The following is a 21,005-nucleotide window of genomic DNA, read 5'->3' as shown; positions in this document are numbered from 1 at the left end:
TTACTGGTGTTAATCTTGACTTGGGGATGTTTACTATCCATCTTAGTCCTACTAAGGTTGATATCACTTACTTCACTTGGTGTGTGCAGCGGGTCTCCGACCTCCCTACGACAAGAAAGTCGTCCAGGTATGGGACGATCACTATGTCCTGGGAACGAAGAAAAGACATTACTTCGGTCATCACTTTGGTGAACACTCTGGGGGCTGTAGACAAGCCGAACGGAAGGGCTGTGTATTGGTAGTGCTTTACCTGACCTTGGACATAGAGCGCTACTCTCAAGTATTTTTGATACTCCCGATGAATTGGGATGTGACAGTAGGCATCTTTTAAGTCTATCACTGCCATGAGGCAGTGCTGGAACAGGATCTTTGTGGCCAAAATGATCGACTCCATTTTGAAGGAGCAATTGTCTACCCACTGATTGAGTCTCCTCAGGTTGACTATGGTTCTCCAAGAGCCGTCTGGTTTTTGTATTAAAAAGAGGGGGGAGTAAAACCCCATTCCCTCTTCTTGCACTGGGACTTCTTGCAGGACTTGTTTTTGCACTAGTCCCAGGACTTCCGTCTCCAGAGCCAGCTGCTGCTCTTGGGCTCTCCTTCGGGGTGTCATTATAAAGGTATGCCTGGGCGGACGGGTGAATTTTATTTTTAAGCCATCCTTGATTATGTTTAGGACCCATGTACTGGAGGAGATATTTGCCCAGGCAGAAAGGAAGAGAGAAAGCCTTCCCCCTACCTCTGACCTGATGTCATTGGGGAGATTTTTTTGAGGAAGTAGAGGGCCCTTTAAACATATAGCCCGGTCCTCTCCTTTCTTTAAAGTCCCAATTTTTCTTATCTCCCATGGGAGGCCCCCTGTTAAATCTTCTCCTCCAAAAGGGCTGCTTTTTGGGTTCTCCCGGAAATCAGGGAAAGCCTTTCTTCCTATCCCCCGCATGTTCCAAAATTTCCTCTAGTTTTTTTCCCGAAAAGGAATTGGCCATCACACGTAATGGAACATAATCTATGTTTCGATGGCAAATCTCCTGGGCACCCTTTAAGCCACAGGGCTCGTCTCGCCGCATTTGACAGGCTTTCTGCTCTGGCTGTCAATCTTGCGGAATCTGCAGAGGTATCCGCTAGGAAAGCTGCTGCTCCATGTACCAGTGTCAGATTAGACAGTATTTCATCCCTAAGAACTCTATCCTTGATCTGGTCCTCTATTTGTTGTAGCCAGACCATGAGGGCACAAGCGGTACAAGTACCAGCTATCGCTGGCTTTAATCCACCTGCTGAAGCGTCTCAGATATGCTTCAGGAAATCGTCTGCTTTTTTATCAAGCGGGTCTTTCAGCACGCCAGAGTCCTCTAATGGTAATGATACCTTTTTTGCGGATTTGGCTATGGCACCATCAATTTTTGGGACTTTTTCCCAGGTCTCTGAATCCTTTTGCTCAAAAGGGTACCTCCTTTTTGATGTAGAAGGCAAGCAAAAGGTAGCAAAAGGGCAACCAGTGCAAAGACTGGCACATTGTGGCGGCATCAGTGTAGCAACTGGACAGGAATATGATCCTTGTTGCTTTATTCATGATAGATTGGAGAGAGGAGAGTTTAGCAAGAGAGAGACTGATTAGTAGAGAGATGCAGTAATCCAGGAGAGAATGAATCAGAGCTACAGTAAGAGTTTAAATGTTTTGCAAAGTCTCAGGTAAGGCTGAATTCTACAGATGTTTTTTAGGTTTAGGCGACATTAGGGAGTGCTCATTGTGGCCAAAGTTTCAGGAAGCTATTATGGGTCTGGAAGAGGCTAACCACAGGTGTGGAGTCTAATGTATTCTCCATTACTGTATTAACTTTTAACCTGCCATCAGATTTACGTTGCCCAACCCACAGGTAAAATGAATCTGTCACGCCGTGCTCACCTGGGGGCGGGACCTCGGTCCCGACGTCATCTCATCCGGAGCCGCGGTCACTCCGGGGGTCCCGTCGGGTGCGCATGCGCAGCTCTCGTCCCCGGGTCTCCTCCTACATGTCACGTTTGCGCTTGCGTGCTCCTGTCAGTGCTGTATAGGGCTCGGTCCTCTCTATGGTAATGGAGCACCTGACCCGGAACCTGTAGTGGTCATGTGCCATCTGGCTAGGTCCTGACCCGGAACCAGTAGTAGTCATGTGCTATATCAGACGACCTCCCCCTAGGGGAGGTGCCTGATTATTGTTGTGCTTCCTGGCTTGGTCTGCCGTGTCCCTGCCTGGCTGTGCGCTGTATTCAGGTCCCCTGCCTTGCACTCTGTTGTGCCTCTTGGCACACGCTCTGAATCTGCACTCTGCTTTGTACTCGGTTGTGCCTCCTGGCACATGCTCTGACCCTGTACTCTGTCTCATACTCGGTTGTGCCTCCTGGCACACGCTCTTACCCTGTACTCTGTCTCATCCTCAGTTGTGCCTCCTGGCACACACTCTGATCCCGTGCTCTGTCTTATACTCAGTTGTGCCTCCTGGCACACACTCTGATTCCGTGCTCTGTCTTATACTCAGTTGTGCCTCCTGGCACACACTCGGACCCTGTGCTTTGTCTCATACTCAGTTGTGCCTCCTGGCACATGCTCTGATCCTGTACTCAGTCTCTTACTCTGTTGTGCCTCCAATCCTGCGCTCTGTCTTATGCTCAGTTGTGCCCTCTGGCACACACCCTGCTCCTGTACTCTGTTACACCTCCTGGCACACCTGCTGCCTGACTCAGTGCTCTGACGAGCTCCTTGCACGCATCCTGCTTCACTCACACCCGGACGAACGAAGTCTCTGTATACCACGTGTTCCCGTGTCCATGCTTTACACGTTCCTGCAGACACACTCACCCACTCGTGTCTCCTGTGAGCCGGCCGCCTGGTGCCAGCAGTCGTGGTGCCTCACCGCCTGGGGCTTGCTCCTGACACTCCCTGTATAGGGGGTGGTCTTCACTAGGTCAGCTCGCCCTGGGAGGGTTGGTGCCACGACCCAGAGGGTCCACTCCAGGAGTCGTCACAGAATCTGATACTTTATTCAAAATCCATAACTTTATTTTTCCACCAACATAGCCACAAGAGGGGTTTTTTTTCTTATGCGTGACGTATTCAACTTTTGAATGACACCATTATTATATAAAAAATATACTGGAAAACGGGAACAAAATTCCAAGCGAGGTGAAACAGCAAAAAAAAATAAACGCAATTGTCAGCAAGATTGTAACTACTCCCCCAGCCCTAACTGACAGGAGGATTAGCATTAGGGCCATTTGTCAGTCACTGCCGGGGGCATGGTTATAGCCGCAGCTCTCTATACACAGAGTGGTGACTGATACAATGCCGGCGCCACCACTGTGACTGAAAGCGCGAGGCTGCCAGAAAGAATAAAGTTAATTTCCTCCTGATGGCAGGGCTCTCTCTACTGACAATGCATGGTGTCAGAACGCTATTAAGCTACAGATTAACCCCATATCTGCACATCAATAGAATTATTTTACATGACCAGTTTCCTTTAAGTAATAAATTGAGATTTCACAGATTTCACATTCCAAGGTGTGAAAAAGTGTCTTTCTGTGGTCTTTACTGCAGTGTCTCTTCTCCTAAAATGACCTGTATTAATGGTTATGTGAAATCCACAGCTCCTACTGCAAGGTGTATAATAGCACACCTTATTTTTTAATTGTGTTCTCATTAGGATCATAACAGCAGAAGCAGCAAATTACCAATGGAAGCTGCCTCGCCCCAGTGTGAAACTACAGGATATCCAGAACGCAGCACTGGTATAAGGAGCAGAGAAGCAGAACAGATCATTCACTCAAACATCAACGTGATGTGAGGAATACTAATATATCAGACCAATATGCAGTGCTAAAAGTATACACAACGGAACGGGGTTTTTTGTGATGATAAACATTTCTTTATACTTAATACCAATCTATTCTAAACTCTGCTACCCGACTAATCTACCTGTCCCCCCGCTATTGCCCGGCCTCTCCCCTCTGTCAATCCCTGCACTGGCTCCCCATTACCCAAAGACTCCAGTTCAAAACCCTAACCATGACATACAAAGCCATCCACAACCTGAGTCCTCCATACATCTGTGACCTCGTCCCTCGGTACTTACCTGTACGCAACCTCCAATCCTCACAAGATCTCCTCCTGTACTCCCCTCTTATCTACTTTTCCCACAATCGCATACAAGATTTCTCCCGAGCCTTCCCCCTACTCTGGAACTCTCTGTCACAACATAGCAGATGCCTACCATGGAATCCTTCAAAAAGAACCTGAAGACCTCTCTCTTCCGACAAGTCTACAACCTGCAGTAACCACAGATCCACCAAACCGCTGCACGACCAGCTCTACCCTCGCCTACTGTATCCTCACCCATCCCTTGTAGATTGTGAGCCCTCGCGGGAAGGGTACTCTCTCATCCTGTACCAGTCGTGACTTGTATTGTTTAAGATTACTTTACTTGTTTTTTATTATGTATACCCCTCCTCACATGTAAAGCGCCATGGAATAAATGGCGCTATAATAATAAATAATAATAATAATAAATAATAATACTTTTGTGGTGAAGAAAGAAGGAAGATTCCAGCTTCTTGTAGAATAAAATATTTTTCCAAGTTTATTCAAAAGTAAAAAATTCCCGGTCCCCCCGCTTGTATCTACATGAGACAACATGGCAACGCATTTCGAATGCAAACAGCGCCCTTCCTCAAGGCCTGACGGGAATTGATTACCCATGAGCCTTATATGCAAATAGAAAGAGTTCTAATTGGATAAGAAAATCACAGGACATTTAAAACAAACATACACTAATAATTGGCACATATGACAATAAATGTAGGAAACTAATACCGTAATAAAAATAAATAATATATAATACATATATGTATGTGGAAAAAAAGAGAAAAATGTGCATAGTATACTCAAGAAAGCCTTAATAATGACACATGGTGTCTCAGCAGGAAATCTGGTTCCCAGGTTAAAGATCCAGAACGCTTCACTGGTGAGTAAAATTCTTCTTAGATCTCTACCGCGAGGAGGTGCATTAAATCTTTCAATACCACAGACTTGGAAAGATGACAATTGCCTTCTATGACAGGCAATACAACGTTTGACCGCAGATTAAATATTCCTACTGGAAACATTTTTTACATTAGAAATATCATTTAAGCGTTCATTGATCCAGACTTTTAATTTACGGCTGGTGCATCCTACATAGAGCAATTGACAAATAGTACACTGAATACAATAGACTATGGTTTTAGAATTACAATTGATAGACTGTTTTATATGGTAAGTTTGAGTATTGAGGGAGCTTTTTTGGCAACAATATTACAGCATTGAGAATAAGGGACCGTGTTTTATCTTCATATAACACAGGTAGAAATTTGGTAAAAATGTGTTAAATAGTATTAAATTGGGGCAATACTGAATGGACAAGACAGGTTTATTAGAAATATTATATATAGGGGGTTTATTGCCACTGTCATATTTAATGAGGTTAGCTCTATTTTTGAGTTGGCACAGTTGAGTGTCAACCTGCGATAACCCCTATCAATCAGTTTCTGCTTTGTCTAGCTCCTGTTTGCGATTCAAATTATCAACTGCAATTACGAGAAACTAATGTATTCACCCACCGCGATCGATTTGATGGTGTGTTTTGGGTGACTACTTGATACATGGAGAATTATGTTTCCAGCAGTCGGTTTTCAATACATGGATGTAATTACATTTTAAATGGGAAAGCCAGGAAACTGCAGATCAAATAAGTATATTGTTGGAGAATGAAAATTGGAAATGAATCTGAGGTTATAATCATTATTTAATAAAATAAAAGGTATGTTAGCCCCCATGGAAACTCCTCGATGTTGGAGATAGTATTTCTGGTTAAATAAAAAAAAAAATTATGATTGATAATCTTGACCAATTCTCAAACAAAAAATGTTATTCCAATTATATATGGCTCAGCTGCAATGCAATCTCTATACATCCATCCCACAATTAGTTGCGGTACAGACACTTGAATCTCATTTAAATAAATATAGCCAGTATGCTACAGATCTACAAGGGTATATTTTGCATATCAGTAATTTTTTTTTATGGAACATAGTATTTCTGGTTAAATACAAAAATTTGGGGGCTAAATTTTCCCCTTCTTTAGCAAACCTGGTTATGTCCTTTTGGGAAGAGCAATATTTATTTACAGAGCAAAACCCATTTTCCCTACAAATTCAATGTTATGGTCATTTAACTGATGATCTTCTATTCATCTGGTGAGGCAAAGTTTCTAACATACCTTTTTTATTCAATAGTCTCCTAATTGCAGTGTTCATTTGAATCGCAAACAGGAGCTAGACAAAGCAGTAACCAGACTGATTGATAGGGGTTATCCCAGGTGGAAATTAAACCGTGCCGCAATACTGCCAACTCAAAAAATAGAGCTAACCTCATTAACCCCTTTCCGACATTGTCAGTAATAATACGTCCATGCGCCCTGGTATTTATTGGCGTGGGACGGATTATTACATCCAGGTGATCATGCGGTCACACAGGCTGTGCGCAGCTGATTCTGACAACTGACACCCAGAACCAAGTGCCAAGAGCAGTCCGGCACCGCTCCTGACACTTTAACCACTTAAATGCTGCGATCAAACACAATTGCAGCATTTCGGGAGCAGGCAGAGGGATGACAGCTCCTCTTCCCTTGGATCAGATACCCCTCGGCGTGACGCGGGGTCCCTAACGTTGCCATCATGACCCGACGTCCAGGTCACCAGAGCTAGTACAGTTGCTAGATCATGCTCAGTGCATGATCAGCAACTTTATCTGTCAGTGAAGAGCTGACAGTTTACATAGCACAAGGATAATGCTGCATCCCCATGCTATATAAGCGATCAGCCTGCAAAAAATGATAGTCACATAGTGGGACAAAGTAAAAAGGTTTTAAAAGAAAAAAAAGTAAAAAAAAATTTTGGAATAATTGTAAAAATGTTAAAAAAGTTAAAAAATAATAGTAAAAAAAATCAAAAGATATTATACCCATTAATAAACATTTGTGTGAAAAACAAACAAACAAAAAAAAAGTACAGATATTTGGTATCGCCACATCCGGAACGACCTGCCGTATAAAACTGTGCTACTAGTTAACCCCTCTAGCGAACACCATAAAAAAATAAAAAACAAAGCAAAAGGCAACGTTTTATCGTCATACTGCTGAACAAGAAGTGGAATAAAAATGTGAGCAAAAAGAAATATATAAACATGACACTGCTGAAAACGTCATCTTGTCCCACTAAAAACAAGCCGCCGAACAGTTCCATCAGAGGAAAAATAAAAAAGTTGTAGCCCTCAGAATAAAGTGATGCAAAAATAATTATTTTTTCTATTAAGTAGTTTTTTGTTGTGTAAAAGTGCCAAACAAAAAAAAACAATATAAATTAGGTATAGCTGTAAAAGTACTGACCCGAAGAATAAAACTGCCGTATCAATTTTACCATACCTGGAATGACATAAACTCCCCCTAAAAAAAATCCTGAATTGCTGTTTTTTGTTCATTCTCCCTTCCAAAAATTAGAATAAAAAGCGTTCAAAAAATGTCATGGTACCAATAAAAACGTAAACTCGTCTGACAAAAAACAAGTCCTCACATGACTCTGTGGGCAAAAAAAATATTGGAAAATTATAGCACTCAAAATATCATGATGCAACAAAAAGCATTTCAATGTGTGACAGCAGTCAAATATAAAAACCCTATATAAATCTGTCTCGACCTGAAGAATAAAGTCGCCTAATCACTTATACCGCACGAGGAACAGCATAAAAAATAATTAAAACCAATACTTCACCTGCTGTTGATTTTTTAATTCCATCTCCCAAAGATCGCAGTAAGGCTTGGCACATATTTATCATGCGCTCTGCGCTGTGCATTTACACCAGCTGGGTTCCCATGTAAATCTCTGAAATAAATGATTCAGACGGAACACTTAACAGAAGATTCCCTATAACGAAGCAGATGGTGGCACTGTGGATGCCGTTTGACCTGTGATCCGGTGGTGTCCTTTTTAGGACTGCATAAAAGTGCCATAGGCCACAGTTTTGTGCACTTCTGAAAATGACACCGCTGAACAGAGGCCAGACAGAGTCCAGAGCAACTCTGCTGCCTCATTATAGTGAATGGATGCCTTGGGGGTTTCATCTGAATCACGTTACTCAGAGATTTAGATGGAAACCCCAAAGTAAGTGCTCAGCGTAGAGCTCAGGATAAACAAAATGTTATGTAAATTGTTCCTAACAAAAGCTTCAAATCAATCCACAATAAAAGCAAGTCCCCACTCAGGTCTGTCATGTGTTAACAAAAATATAGGGGGCTGCCAAGTTACTGGTAGTACAAAAGCTCTGGAAAAGCAAAATGGCTCCTCACCAGCCAAATGAAATTTAGCAAATTCTCCGCTCCAAAATCCAAATGCCCCCTACATTCTGAGCCCCACAGTGTACATAAACCACATATAGCGTCCACATGTTTGGCATTTCTGAAGCGATGAGAGCCAGCCTAACTTACGGGTGCACGGGCTGGGCATAATGTACTGGTGACAGCAATTTTTACTTGGCAACATTCATTGCTGCTTGTTTCTGGAAAATACCCATGGAGTAAAAATAGTCACTACAGCTGTAGATCATGCATGCATGTAGATCAAGCCATGGCAGTACATTTAAGCCACACAGGATGCTCACAGTAGAGCAAAAATTGGATCCTGGGACAGGACACTTTTTTGTAGAAATGGCAGTAGCATTGGTTCCATGACCAAATCTATGCAATAGTGAGCTGTTAAGAGTAGCTAGAATGAAAACTGGAAGAATCTAGATACTGGATATTATGCTACCCCACCCCATAATCTCTAGAGTAGAAACAGTATGATGTTGCCTCATAAAAGACTCTTTATGGCATTGTCCACATGGTCTTTGGACCGATCTTGAGCTATCATTGCATCCAAGACAAAAGCTGGGGTCGTCGCTGAAAAGGATAGACTTCTATTCCAGCCTCCATTATTGTGCACAACGAGAGCATTTGAGAGTTGTTGCGTGAGGTCAATGGTGAACCTGTAAATGGACGCCTGGCTCATAGCCCAATGTTATATAAACACCTTCTGATGGCTTTTGAAGACACCTTTTGATGCCTTGGCATGTGACATACAATTTCAGCCATTTCTCCAAATTGTTCCAGGACCCTTTGTTCAAAACGAAAACGACACGCTGCATGTTGTTTTATTGTGAGACCCTGCATGGCCTAAATGTGCTACCATGGCCTGCATGGTCAACAGACTTGTCTGCCTTTGAACAGATATGAGGCAGATATTGATGACTTGCTACCCAAATGCATTCAAACAACCAATAATAACATCAATAATAGCAGGTAAGGCATGTAAGTGCATGTACTTGATGTGTAATGTTCATACTTGCTACTGAATACCGTATTTTTCGGACTATAAGACGCACACTTTCCCAAAAAAATTTTTGGGGAAAATGGGTGTGCGTCTTATAGTCGGAATATACTTACAAAATACTGTGGCGGCGGTTCCGGTCCGACGCTGCAGGGCTATGCAGCCTCCCTTCCCAGGCTGGTCTTGCTCTGTGGTGCAGTGGTGGCGCTCTGTGGTGCGCGGGGGCTTCGCTGGCATTTTGTGAAATCCCGGAGGCCCCGTAGATCCATTGCTGCAATGTGGTGGCCTCCGGGAAAATGGCCGCCGGGGGCGGCGCATGATCAGATAGAGATCTCGAGACGACAAGATTTTGTTGCCGAGATCTGAATCTGAACATGAGCCGCCCCCGGTGGCCATTTTCCCAGTGGCCACCGCATCGCAGCAGATTGAGATCTCGGCAATGACATCTCATTCTGAGATCTTGTTGCCAAGATCTCAATCTGAGCATGCGCCACCCCCTGCAGCCATTTTCTCGGAGGCCACCACATCGCAGCAATGGATCTGTGGGGGCCTCCGGGATTTCACAAAATGCCGGCGGAGCCCCACCGCACCACAGAGCATCACCACCACACTTGTCGCAAAATGCCAGCGGAGCACCGCTGCACCACCACCGAACCTGTCGCAAAATACTGGCGGAACCACCGGGAACCCCCGAGCACCACCGCCGCACCAGCCTGGGATGGGATATACCGAAGGCCACCGCACCAGCCTGGACCACCGAGCAAACCCTTGTGACCACTTCTCCACCTGTACCGATCCCCCCCGGTAAGCTGAATTCAAACTGTAAGACGGACCCCCATGTAACACATTATTTTTTTTCCCGTATTTTCCTTCTGAAAATTTGGGGTGCGTCTTATGGTCCCTGGTGTGTCTTGTAGTCCGAAAAATATGGTAATTCGAGATTTTGATAATTTTGTTTCCATTTTTTTATTTTCATTTGCATCTGGGATTTCCATCAGTCTATGACTTTTCCATACTGATGTTTAATTTTGAGTCATTTCAATTAATATTTCTCTACAAAAAAGATATGAAGAACTTTTATGCCCCTGGACATGCACTCAACTCATGAGGCACATGTATGCCCTTTCTATTACTAACAAAATAGCATGTGAGTAAAAGGTATTTTTTTTTTTTGCACCACTTAAAAAATATTGCCTGTATCCTATATAAATATACATATAGAACAAAAAATACGCAACTCACCTAAATGGGGTTCTCCATCGTCCACCACCTTATTGACCCTTCTTGCAATATTGGCTACAGCTTCTGCCATTCTTTTAGCATTCAGTCTTAACTGTTCGTCCAGCGCTTATCTAAAATAATTAAATGATAGTTATATTTGGTATTGTGGAAAAATCTTATTAAAATAATAATAAAAAAGATAAATGTACACAACCTGTAAATAGAGACCCTATATAAATTATGCCATTAAGAGTTGTTTGCCTTATTGATTTGAGCAAAGGTAGAAGATGCCCATACATGTAAGACAAAGCCCACCTGTGCCCACAATTTTGGCATGATTTTGGTCAATGGTCAACAATTTAATGGGCTACAGTGAGAAAAATTGCTGGGCATGTTTAGTGCTAACATGCCCACTCAGGCGAGACAAGGAACTGCTCGAAATCTCTGCCAAGTGTACATGAACATTAGGAGAAAATATATTTTTTTATTCATGTAAAATTAAGAACATACAAGGTCAGTCACATAAATGATGATTGCCGTAAATGGTTGCGCAAAAGAGCCCATAATAATCAATGCACAGAAGAAAGCAATGAAAAACAGAGCGGGTCCTACATATTGGAAACAGAATTTAAGGGTCCGTGGACTGACTGGCGGCACTAAAAGATCCTTGATCATTAAAACTTATCGCGGTAAACGATGCGCACTGAAGAACCTATAGGACGATGCACCACCAATAACGATGCTTTTTTTACACTGCACAATAGATCATTGCACCCAGTGAATAAGTGTTTTTTTTCATTCATCATATGATCGGCAGCCTGTACACCCTGAAATATTATTGTGAGGTCAAAGGTTTATTGTGGTGCGTTGTATAGGTGGGCCATTATTACCGTAATATCAATGGGTAAATTCTATTTCATGCTTCCATTGTGCCAGATGTACATTGTTTTCAGCAAACAGAATAGTGTAGAAATCCCATAGTTTCCAAGCGTTTTTTACTATGCTTTAAGTTCACTCTGCCAATGTTAAATCCAAGTGATACATTCATTGTGTCATCCATGGTGTCTGATGAAGATGAGGATTACTGCAAATGCTGCTGCCTATTGTGAATAACATGAAATATAGTGACGACAAGTAGCAAGAATCATCCTTCACAGTTGGGCAACATATTTATGAATTTCTCATGCTAAACTTATTTTAATTAATGTGAATGACATGTTTGTTCTAGGGTCGCCTCTTTAAAAGTGAGCCTGTCGCTATCAACATGCTGTCTGATCTGTAGGCAGAGGGGTAAAAAGCAGGATGGCATAAGCAAAAAATAAAAGAGGGGAAATGTTAAATGTTAAACTTGTAAATAATTAATTCATTTATGCAAAATCCAATTCTTTCTGGCAGAGAGTCCAGTGGGATTTTTTCAGCCAACAGTTATTTTTTATTTATCCCGACTTTTGCACATTCCTTGCAGGTTTTTTTTTCAGTGTAAACACAGCTTAAAGGCTAACCTGCAGATGCTCTTTTTCCCTCACTACCTACACTCCCTGGAGATGTCCTTTTTCCTTCGCTACATACCTTCCTTGCAGATGTCATTTTCCCCTCACTGCCAACCCTCCCTGTAGATATCCTTTTTTCCCTTGCTGCCTAATCTCCTTACAGATGTAGTTTTTTCCCTGTTGCCTACTCTCTATGTAGATGTCCTTTTTCCCTCGCTGCCTCTTCTCCTTGCATCTGTCCTTTTTCCCTCGCTGCATACTCTCCTTGTAGATGTCTTTTACTCAATTGCTGCCTACCCTCCTTGCAGATGTCCTTTTTCCCCTTGCTGCCTACTCTCCTTGCAGACATCCTTTTTCCCTCCGTGATTACCCTCCTTGCAGATGTCCTTTTTCCCTCGCTGCCTACCCTCCTTGCAGACATCCTTTTTCCCCTTGCTGCCTACCCTCCTTGCAGATGTCCTTTTTCCCCTTGCTGCCTACTCTCCTTACAGACATCCTTTTTCCCTCCCTGATTACACTCCTTGCAGATGTCCTTTTTCCCTTGCTGCCTAGCCTCCTTGCAGATGTCCTTTTTTCCCTTGCTGCCTACTCTCCGTGCAGATGTCCTTTTTCCCTCGCTGCCTACCCTCCTTGCAGACATCCTTTTTCCCCTTGCTGCCTACTCTCCTTGCAGACATCCTTTTTCCCTCCGTGATTACCCTCCTTGCAGATGTCCTTTTTCCCTCGCTGCCTACCCTCCTTGCAGACATCATTTTTCCCCTTGCTGCCTACTCTCCTTGCAGACATCCTTTTTCCCTCCGTGATTACCCTCCTTGCAGATGTCCTTTTTCCCTCGCTGCCTACCCTCCTTGCAGACATCCTTTTTCCCCTTGCTGCCTACCCTCCTTGCAGACATCCTTTTTCCCTTTGCTGCCTACTCTCCTTGCAGACATCCTTTTTCCCTCCCTAATTACCCTCCTTGCAGATGTCCTTTTTCCCCTCGTTGCCTACCTTCCTTGCAGATGTCCTTTTTCCCCTTGCTGCCTACTCTCCTTGCAGACATCCTTTTTCCCTCCGTGATTACCCTCCTTGCAGATGTCCTTTTTCCCTCCGTGATTACCCTCCTTGCAGATTTCCTTTTTCCCCTTGCTGCCTACTCTCCTTGCAGACATCCTTTTTCCCTCCCTGATTACACTCCTTGCAGATGTTTTTTTTCCCTCGCTGCCTAGCCTCCTTGCAGATGTCTTTTTTCCCCTTGCTGCCTACTCTCCTTGCAAATGTTCTTTTTCCCTCGCTGCCTACCCTCCTTGCAGACATCCTTTTTCCCCTTGCTGCCTACTCTCCTTGCAGACATCCTTTTTCCCTCCGTGATTACCCTCCTTGCAGATGTCCTTTCTCCCTCGCTGCCTACCCTCCTTGCAGACATCCTTTTTCCCCTTGCTGCCTACCGTCCTTGCAGATGTCCTTTTTCCCCTTGCTGCCTACTCTCCTTGCAGACATCCTTTTTCCCTCCCTGATTACCCTCCTTGCAGATGTCCTTTTTCCCTCGCTGCCTACCCTCCTTGCAGACATCCTTTTTCCCCTTGCTGCCTACCCTCCTTGCAGATGTCCTTTTTCCCCTTGCTGCCTACTCTCCTTGCAGACATCCTTTTTCCCTCCCTGATTACCCTCCTTGTAGATGTCCTTTTTCCCCTCGTTGCCTACTCTCCTTGCAGACATCCTTTTTCCCTCCGTGATTACCCTCCTTGCAGATGTCCTTTTTCCCTTGCTGCCTACCCTCCTTGCAGACATCATTTTTCCCCTTGCTGCCTACCCTCCTTGCAGATGTCCTTTTTCCCCTTGCTGCCTACTCTCCTTGCAGACATCCTTTTTCCCTCCCTGATTACCCTCCTTGCAGATGTCCTTTTTCCCTCGCTGCCAACCTTCCTTGCAGATTTCCTTTTTCCCTCCCTGATTACCCTCCTTGTAGATGTCCTTTTTCCCTCGTTGCCTACCTTCCTTGCAGATGTCCTTTTTCCCCTGGCTGCCTACTCTCCTTGCAGACATCCTTTTTCCCTCCCTGATTACACTCCTTGCAGATGTCCTTTTTCCCTCGCTGCCTACCCTCCTTGCAGACATCCTTTTTCCCTTGCTGCCTACCCTCCTTGCAGATGTCCTTTTTCACCTTGCTGCCTACTCTCCTTCCAGACATCCTTTTTCCCTCCCTGATTACCCTCCTTGCAGATGTCCTTTTTCCCCTCGTTGACTACCTTCCTTGCAGATGTCCTTTTTCCCTCGCTGCCTACTCTCCTTGCAGATATCCTTTTTCCCTCGCTGCCTACCCTCCTTGCAGACATCCTTTTTCCCCTTGCTGCCTACTCTCCTTGCAGACATCCTTTTTCCCTCCATGATTACCCTCCTTGCAGATGTCCTTTTTCCCTCGCTGCCTACCCTCCTTGCAGACATCCTTTTTCCCCTTGCAGCCTACCCTCCTTGCAGATGTCCTTTTTCACCTTGCTGCCTACTCTCCTTGCAGACATCCTTTTTCCCTCCCTGATTACACTCCTTACAGATGTCCTTTTTCCCTTGCTGCCTACTCTCCTTGCAGACATCCTTTTTCCCTCCCTGAATACACTCCTTGCAGATGTCCTTTTTCTCTTGCTGCCTAGCCTCCTTGCAGACATCCTTTTTCCCCTTGCTGCCTACTCTCCTTGCAGACATCCTTTTTCCCTCCGTGATTACCCTCCTTGCAGATGTCCTTTTTACCTCGCTGCCTACCCTCCAAGCAGACATAATTTTTCCCCTTGCTGCCTACTCTCCTTGCAGACATCCTTTTTCCCTCCGTGATTACCCTCCTTGCAGATGTCCTTTTTCCCTCGCTGCCTACCCTCCTTGCAGACATCCTTTTTCCCCTTGCTGCCTACCCTCCTTGCAGATGTCCTTTTTCCCCTTGCTGCCTACTCTCCTTGCAGACATCCTTTTTCCCTCCCTGATTACCCTCCTTGCAGATGTCCTTTTTCCCCTCGTTGCCTACTCTCCTTGCAGACATCCTTTTTCCCTCCCTGATTACACTCCTTGCAGATGTCCTTTTTCCCTCGCTGCCTACCCTCCTTGCAGATGTCCTTTTTCCCTTGCTGCCTACCCTCCTTGCAGACATCATTTTTCCCCTTGCTGCCTACCCTCCTTGCAGATGTCCTTTTTCCCCTTGCTGCCTACTCTCCTTGCAGACATCCTTTTTCCCTCCCTACTCTCCTTGCAGACATCCTTTTTCCCTCCCTACTCTCCTTGCAGACATCCTTTTTCCCTCCGTGATTACCCTCCTTGTAGATGTCCTTTTTCCCCTCGTTGCCTACTCTCCTTGCAGACATCCTTTTTCCCTCCGTGATTACCCTCCTTGCAGATGTCCTTTTTCCCTTGCTGCCTACTCTCCTTGCAGACATCATTTTTCCCCTTGCTGCCTACCTTCCTTGCAGATATCCTTTTTCCCCTTGCTGCCTACTCTCCTTGCAGATGTCCTTTTTCCCCTTGCTGCCTACTCTCCTTGCAGACATCCTTTTTCCCCTTGCTGCCTACCCTCCTTGCAGATGTCCTTTTTCCCTCGTTGCCTACCTTCCTTGCAGATGTCCTTTTTCCCCTTGCTGCCTACCCTCCTTGCAGACATCCTTTTTCCCCTCGCTGCCTACCCTCCTTGCAGACATCCTTTTTCCCCTTGCTGCCTACTCTCCTTGCAGACATCCTTTTTCCCTCCCTGATTACCTTCCTTGCAGATGTCCTTTTCCCCTCGTTGCCTACCTTCCTTGCAGACATCCTTTTTCCCCTCGCTGCCTACACTCCTTGTAAATATTGCTTTCCTTAGTGTAATTTGGACCCAGGACCCCAATGTTGCAAAATTACAGTGCTGCTAGCCACTGAGTCATTTTGCTGCCCTCCATTTTATTAATAAAAGATACAAGAATATTGTACACAAAATATAAGGCCTTGAAAACACACAATGATGCAATGATACAGCTTCATCTTAGATTTACCTACAATAGCTGTTAAACCAGTAACACTTGAAAGTACTTTCATCTTTTATAATACAGGGTGAGGCAGAAGTTTCTCGCATAATAATTCTTTCATAATATTATGTTTATTCCATGGATACTCGTAGACTAGACCTATCACTAGGGGAAAAAAATGCTATGATTTGACTGTATATAGGCACAGAGTAGCATGGGAAAGATTTCTGAAAAGTATGAGCTACTCTTTTCCTCAATAGAGAAAAACAAAAATAGGTGTAACTCACTTGCAAATAACTCATTAAAAGAGGTTGCCCACTACTGATTAGCCCCTTATTACCGTAATTATTGTATGTATGGTATATTTCAGTTTGTACCTGTTCATATTTGCTTCTTTTTCTTTCTAGCAAAATTTGGGGTTAGTGACTGCCTTCTTATTTGGATAAGTACTCTATCAGTCTAAGGCCTCATTCAGTTGTCAGTTTTTCACGCACGCATTCTCTCTCTGTTTTTCACTAATATTACTTGCACCCATTATAGTCTATGGAGTTGCTCACATGTCTTTGTTTTTTTGCGGACCAAAACACGGAGAGGTAACTCATTTTAATTAATATTAATGACATTTTTGGCATAGGGACGCCTCTTTATCACGACACAATGAGCCTGTCACATGTCTGACCTGTGGGCAGCTGGGCAAGTAGCAAAATCGTCTAAGCAGGTCAAACTCACAAATGCAAGGTTACGGGCCAGTTTAAAAAAAAACCAAAAACACAGACAGTACTCGGATGGCCATCGGTAACCCATACGATTTTCATGTTTTTTTGATAGGAGGAGCTTAAGAATTTTTACGTACACAAAAAAAAATAATCAAATAATGGCAAAAACTGATGCACTGACCAAAAACTGATGAAAATAGGTCCATTTTTAGCTCTTGAGAAAATTCTCTGAAGTCTGAATGCGCCCTAAAGCAGTTTTAATTAGAGCTGGATCCTACCTGCCCTTTAAATTAGTAAGCCTAGAAGAGAAAAGTCTGCTAGTACAGGTGGCCGTCAATAGAGTATGACTTGACATGGCTTTTGGGCACACATGAATTGACCAATTTGTGCGCTAATTATCTCAATTTTATAAGTAGAGTTTATATAGTAATGCTATTCAAAATTCATATTTTCATTGCTTGCATATACTGTATCTTCGCCAACGTGTGCTGTGATTATTTTGTATACATAGATTGCTGCCACACAATCTTGTACCCTTTGACTTTTGTGTCAATTGTATCAGGAGGGGCTGGTCAGGGTTTCTGTTTTTAGTTTATTGTTACTCTTGATTAGTGGTCCTAGGGAAATGAAAAAATAAATTATACTCACCTCCCATATTTTGGTAGGGAGTCCTGAGTACCTTGTCAATCCTCAAGCATCGACATCTCACAGGGGGATGTGAGCACTGCAGCCAATCAGCAAAGGAATAGCATTTTTTTTTGCACAATACTTGGGAGATGTTCCAGCAACTTCGACCAAAGGATGGTTAAAATCAAAAGACTTTATTCCAAAAAAATGATTAAAAACAGAATAGATGCATAAAAAACATATGGTTCACCATTGTGACAGACGCTTACGCGTTTCGGACTAGAGGGTCCTTACTCATAGCTTAACATCTTACAAATAAGCATATACCTATATACACTTGCTGGCTGAAGTAAAGTGGGAGGGAAACAAAATGGGCGGAGGTCCACAATAGCAGGAAGGGAGGATTTTCTCCACAAAAAAAAAAAAAAAGGCATAGTATCTGAACATGGAGGAAATCACCACATCATCTTAATCATATATATATAAAAGATCAGATTTTAAATTCATGCCTGCGGGATATCGTGTTTTTAACTTAAAAATCCACATTGCTTCTTTGCGCTGCAATTCCTTTTTTCTATCACCTCCCCTCTTGGGGTTTGGGACAGTTTCTATTATATTAACCCTACAAGTACTGACATCTCCTCCATGTACAGAAATAAAATGCTGAGAGGCTCCCGAGGGACTCCTTGTAGTTTTATTACATGAATCATAAAGATGTTCAGAAATCCTTTTGCGAAGAGGACGTGTGGTGTTGCCCACATATTGAATGCAGCATGTTTCACATGTTATTAAATAAACATATGTGGAACTACAGTTGGCAAACATATTTATGACATATTCATTTTTTGTAACTGTGGATTTAAATGTAGACGTATTATACATGTATTTACATAAACCGCATGATCTTATTCCACAACGATAGCTACCAGAGACAGATAACCAGCTTGAATTATTTTCTGATGAAAAACGCAAAGTGTGATCACTGGGGGACAAAATATTCGCAATTGTAGTTCCTTTTTTAGGAATAAAATTGCAGCCTTTATCCAATATAGTTCTCAAAGTTGGATCCACCCGTAAAATAGGTAGATTTGATTTAATAATTTCCGTTATTTGATTAAATTGATCACTATATTTAGTAATAAAAACTGGTTTCTCCTCAAAATTACTAAATTTTGATTTTATTTCCAAATAATCATCTCTTGTTTTTCTTTCTGCTACAATTTTACCCCTATTAATTTGATGCTTGCGATAACCTCTAGTCTTTAATCGTTCATCAATTACTTCACATTCCTGTCTGTAAAATGAATCAGTTGTGCAGCACCTCTTGGCACGCACAAATTCACCTACTGGGAGATTATTAATGACATATTTGGGATGGTTGCTGCTAGCATGCAGCAAAGAATTACCTGATTGCGGTTTTCTATATAAACATACTTCAACCCTAAAATCTGCTTCATTTCCAATCAACATCATGTCAAGAAAAGCAATTCGTTCTTTATTCATATGATATGTAAATTTTAGATTATGATTATTAGTATTAAGGAATTTTATGAATTCTTTTATATTATCTGGATCAGAAAATAATTCAAGCTGGTTATCTGTCTCTGGTAGCTATCGTTGTGGAATAAGATCATGCGGTTTATGTAAATACATGTATAATACGTCTACATTTAAATCCACAGTTACAAAAAATGAATATGTCATAAATATGTTTGCCAACTGTAGTTCCACATATGTTATTTATTTAATAACATGTGAAACATGCTGTATTCAATATGTGGGCAACACCACACGTCCTCTTCGCAAAAGGATTTCTGAACATCTTTATGATTCATGTAATAAAACTACAAGGAGTCCCTCGGGAGCCTCTCAGCATTTTATTTCTGTACATGGAGGAGATGTCAGTACTTGTAGGGTTAATATAATAGAAACTGTCCCAAACCCCAAGAGGGGAGGTGATAGAAAAAAGGAATTGCAGCGCAAAGAAGCAATGTGAATTTTTAAGTTAAAAACACAATATCCTGCAGGCATGAATTTAAAATCTGATCTTTTATATATATATGATTAAGATGATGTGGTGATTTCCTCCATGTTCAGATACTATGCCTTTTTTTTTTTTTTTTGTGGAGAAAATCCTCCCTTCCTGCTATTGTGGACCTCCGCCCATTTTGTTTCCCTCCCACTTTACTTCAGCCAGCAAGTGTATATAGGTATATGCTTATTTGTAAGATGTTAAGCTATGAGTAAGGACCCTCTAGTCCGAAACGCGTAAGCGTCTGTCACAATGGTGAACCATATGTTTTTTAAGCATCTATTCTGTTTTTAATCATTTTTTTGGAATAAAGTCTTTTGATTTTAACCATCCTTTGGTCGAAGTTGCTGGAACATCTCCCAAGTATTGTGCCTACAAGATTTTCCGGAATCCAAGTTCCCTGCACCGCCCAGGATTGATTGCATTCCTCCAGACTTCGCATTTGCTACGGTTTGGTGAGCTGACAAAAAACTTTTTCCTTTGTGTACATTTTTTTTTGCAGTATGGCTTCTACGGGTGAAAAATGTCTTCTGTGGTTTTGCAATGCAACACAATTATCTCACCAGGGGGACACTTTATGATCTGTAGTACTAAGAAACAGGTCAAATTGCCTATTATGTTCATAAAATGAATGTGTCCCTAGCTTTATGATGTCCTCTTTAACAGCTATTCTACGTATGCACAATGACACCGAAAAATCTATTGTGCACTGCCACTGGTAAAGTTTAAAGTTCCTCTAAAACTACTTTGGGCCCAATTTATCATTTGCTATTTATGGAAGTCACTATTATTTTTTTGTATTGTAGCACTAACACACATTATTTTCCACCAGATTCTTCTAAATGACACACACTGTTCATGAATTTAGCTCACAATCAAAAATGCTCTTTATTTTTATCCTTAACTGGTTATTGCGACTTTTCAGCACCAGAAGCCACAAATCCTCTAAAAAGTTGCAAAAAAATGTACCAAATTGAAAACTTAAGGAACCTCACTTTAGGGTGAAATAGGGAGGTGGATCTGGAGTGAGATGCACCAAAAAAAATTAAACATTTGGTAAAAGTCACATTTCCTGAATCTGTCTAAAACATCTAGATAACAGTTGGATAAACAAATCTGACGAGGAAAAAAAAATTAAAAAAAGACTTAAAAAAGAAAGACAACTTAAAAAGTGGCCCCAAACATAGAGAAAAAAGTGCAAATACTAAAACCATTAATAAATAGCAGATTACGGTACTCCATAAAACTGGAGAAACGGCAATGATGTTTCAAGGTCATTGTGGATTTAAAAGTGGAATCAATATGTCAAGGAGGAGACAGACTCTTTAATTCCAGCTTAGAAGGAGAGGGCAGACACTGATGGCATAACTCACTAGTCCTTCCCCATTCATTCCAGTTTCCAGAACCATCTGGACAACCCAATCATTTCTATTAGATAAGTATTTACATGCTGTATGAATAATTACAAACAAAGCTTATATCACTTTCCAGTTATGAGGACTGAATAGGTTTCTTTCCCTAACAGCAGGAGAGGAAT

At 42.4% G+C, this 21,005-nt stretch overlaps 1 protein-coding gene across 1 annotated transcript in view; it reads right to left on the bottom strand.

The window, feature by feature from the left end:
• Positions 1-21,005, bottom strand: part of LRRC20 (leucine rich repeat containing 20) — a 785,599-nt gene that overhangs the window by 740,594 nt on the left and 24,000 nt on the right. Inside the window, exon 2 of the mRNA XM_073585792.1 lies at positions 10,669-10,778. Within this exon, the coding sequence (XP_073441893.1) occupies positions 10,669-10,738 (70 nt within the window). The 5' untranslated portion in view covers positions 10,739-10,778. The remainder of the gene's footprint in view (positions 1-10,668; positions 10,779-21,005) is intronic.

The sequence above is a fragment of the Dendrobates tinctorius genome, unplaced genomic scaffold (genome assembly GCF_039654945.1).
Source record: "Dendrobates tinctorius isolate UK_male_01 unplaced genomic scaffold, ASM3965494v1 ptg000089l, whole genome shotgun sequence".
Lineage (NCBI taxonomy): Eukaryota > Metazoa > Chordata > Amphibia > Anura > Dendrobatidae > Dendrobates > Dendrobates tinctorius.
This window is presented reverse-complemented; position numbering and strand designations above follow the sequence as displayed.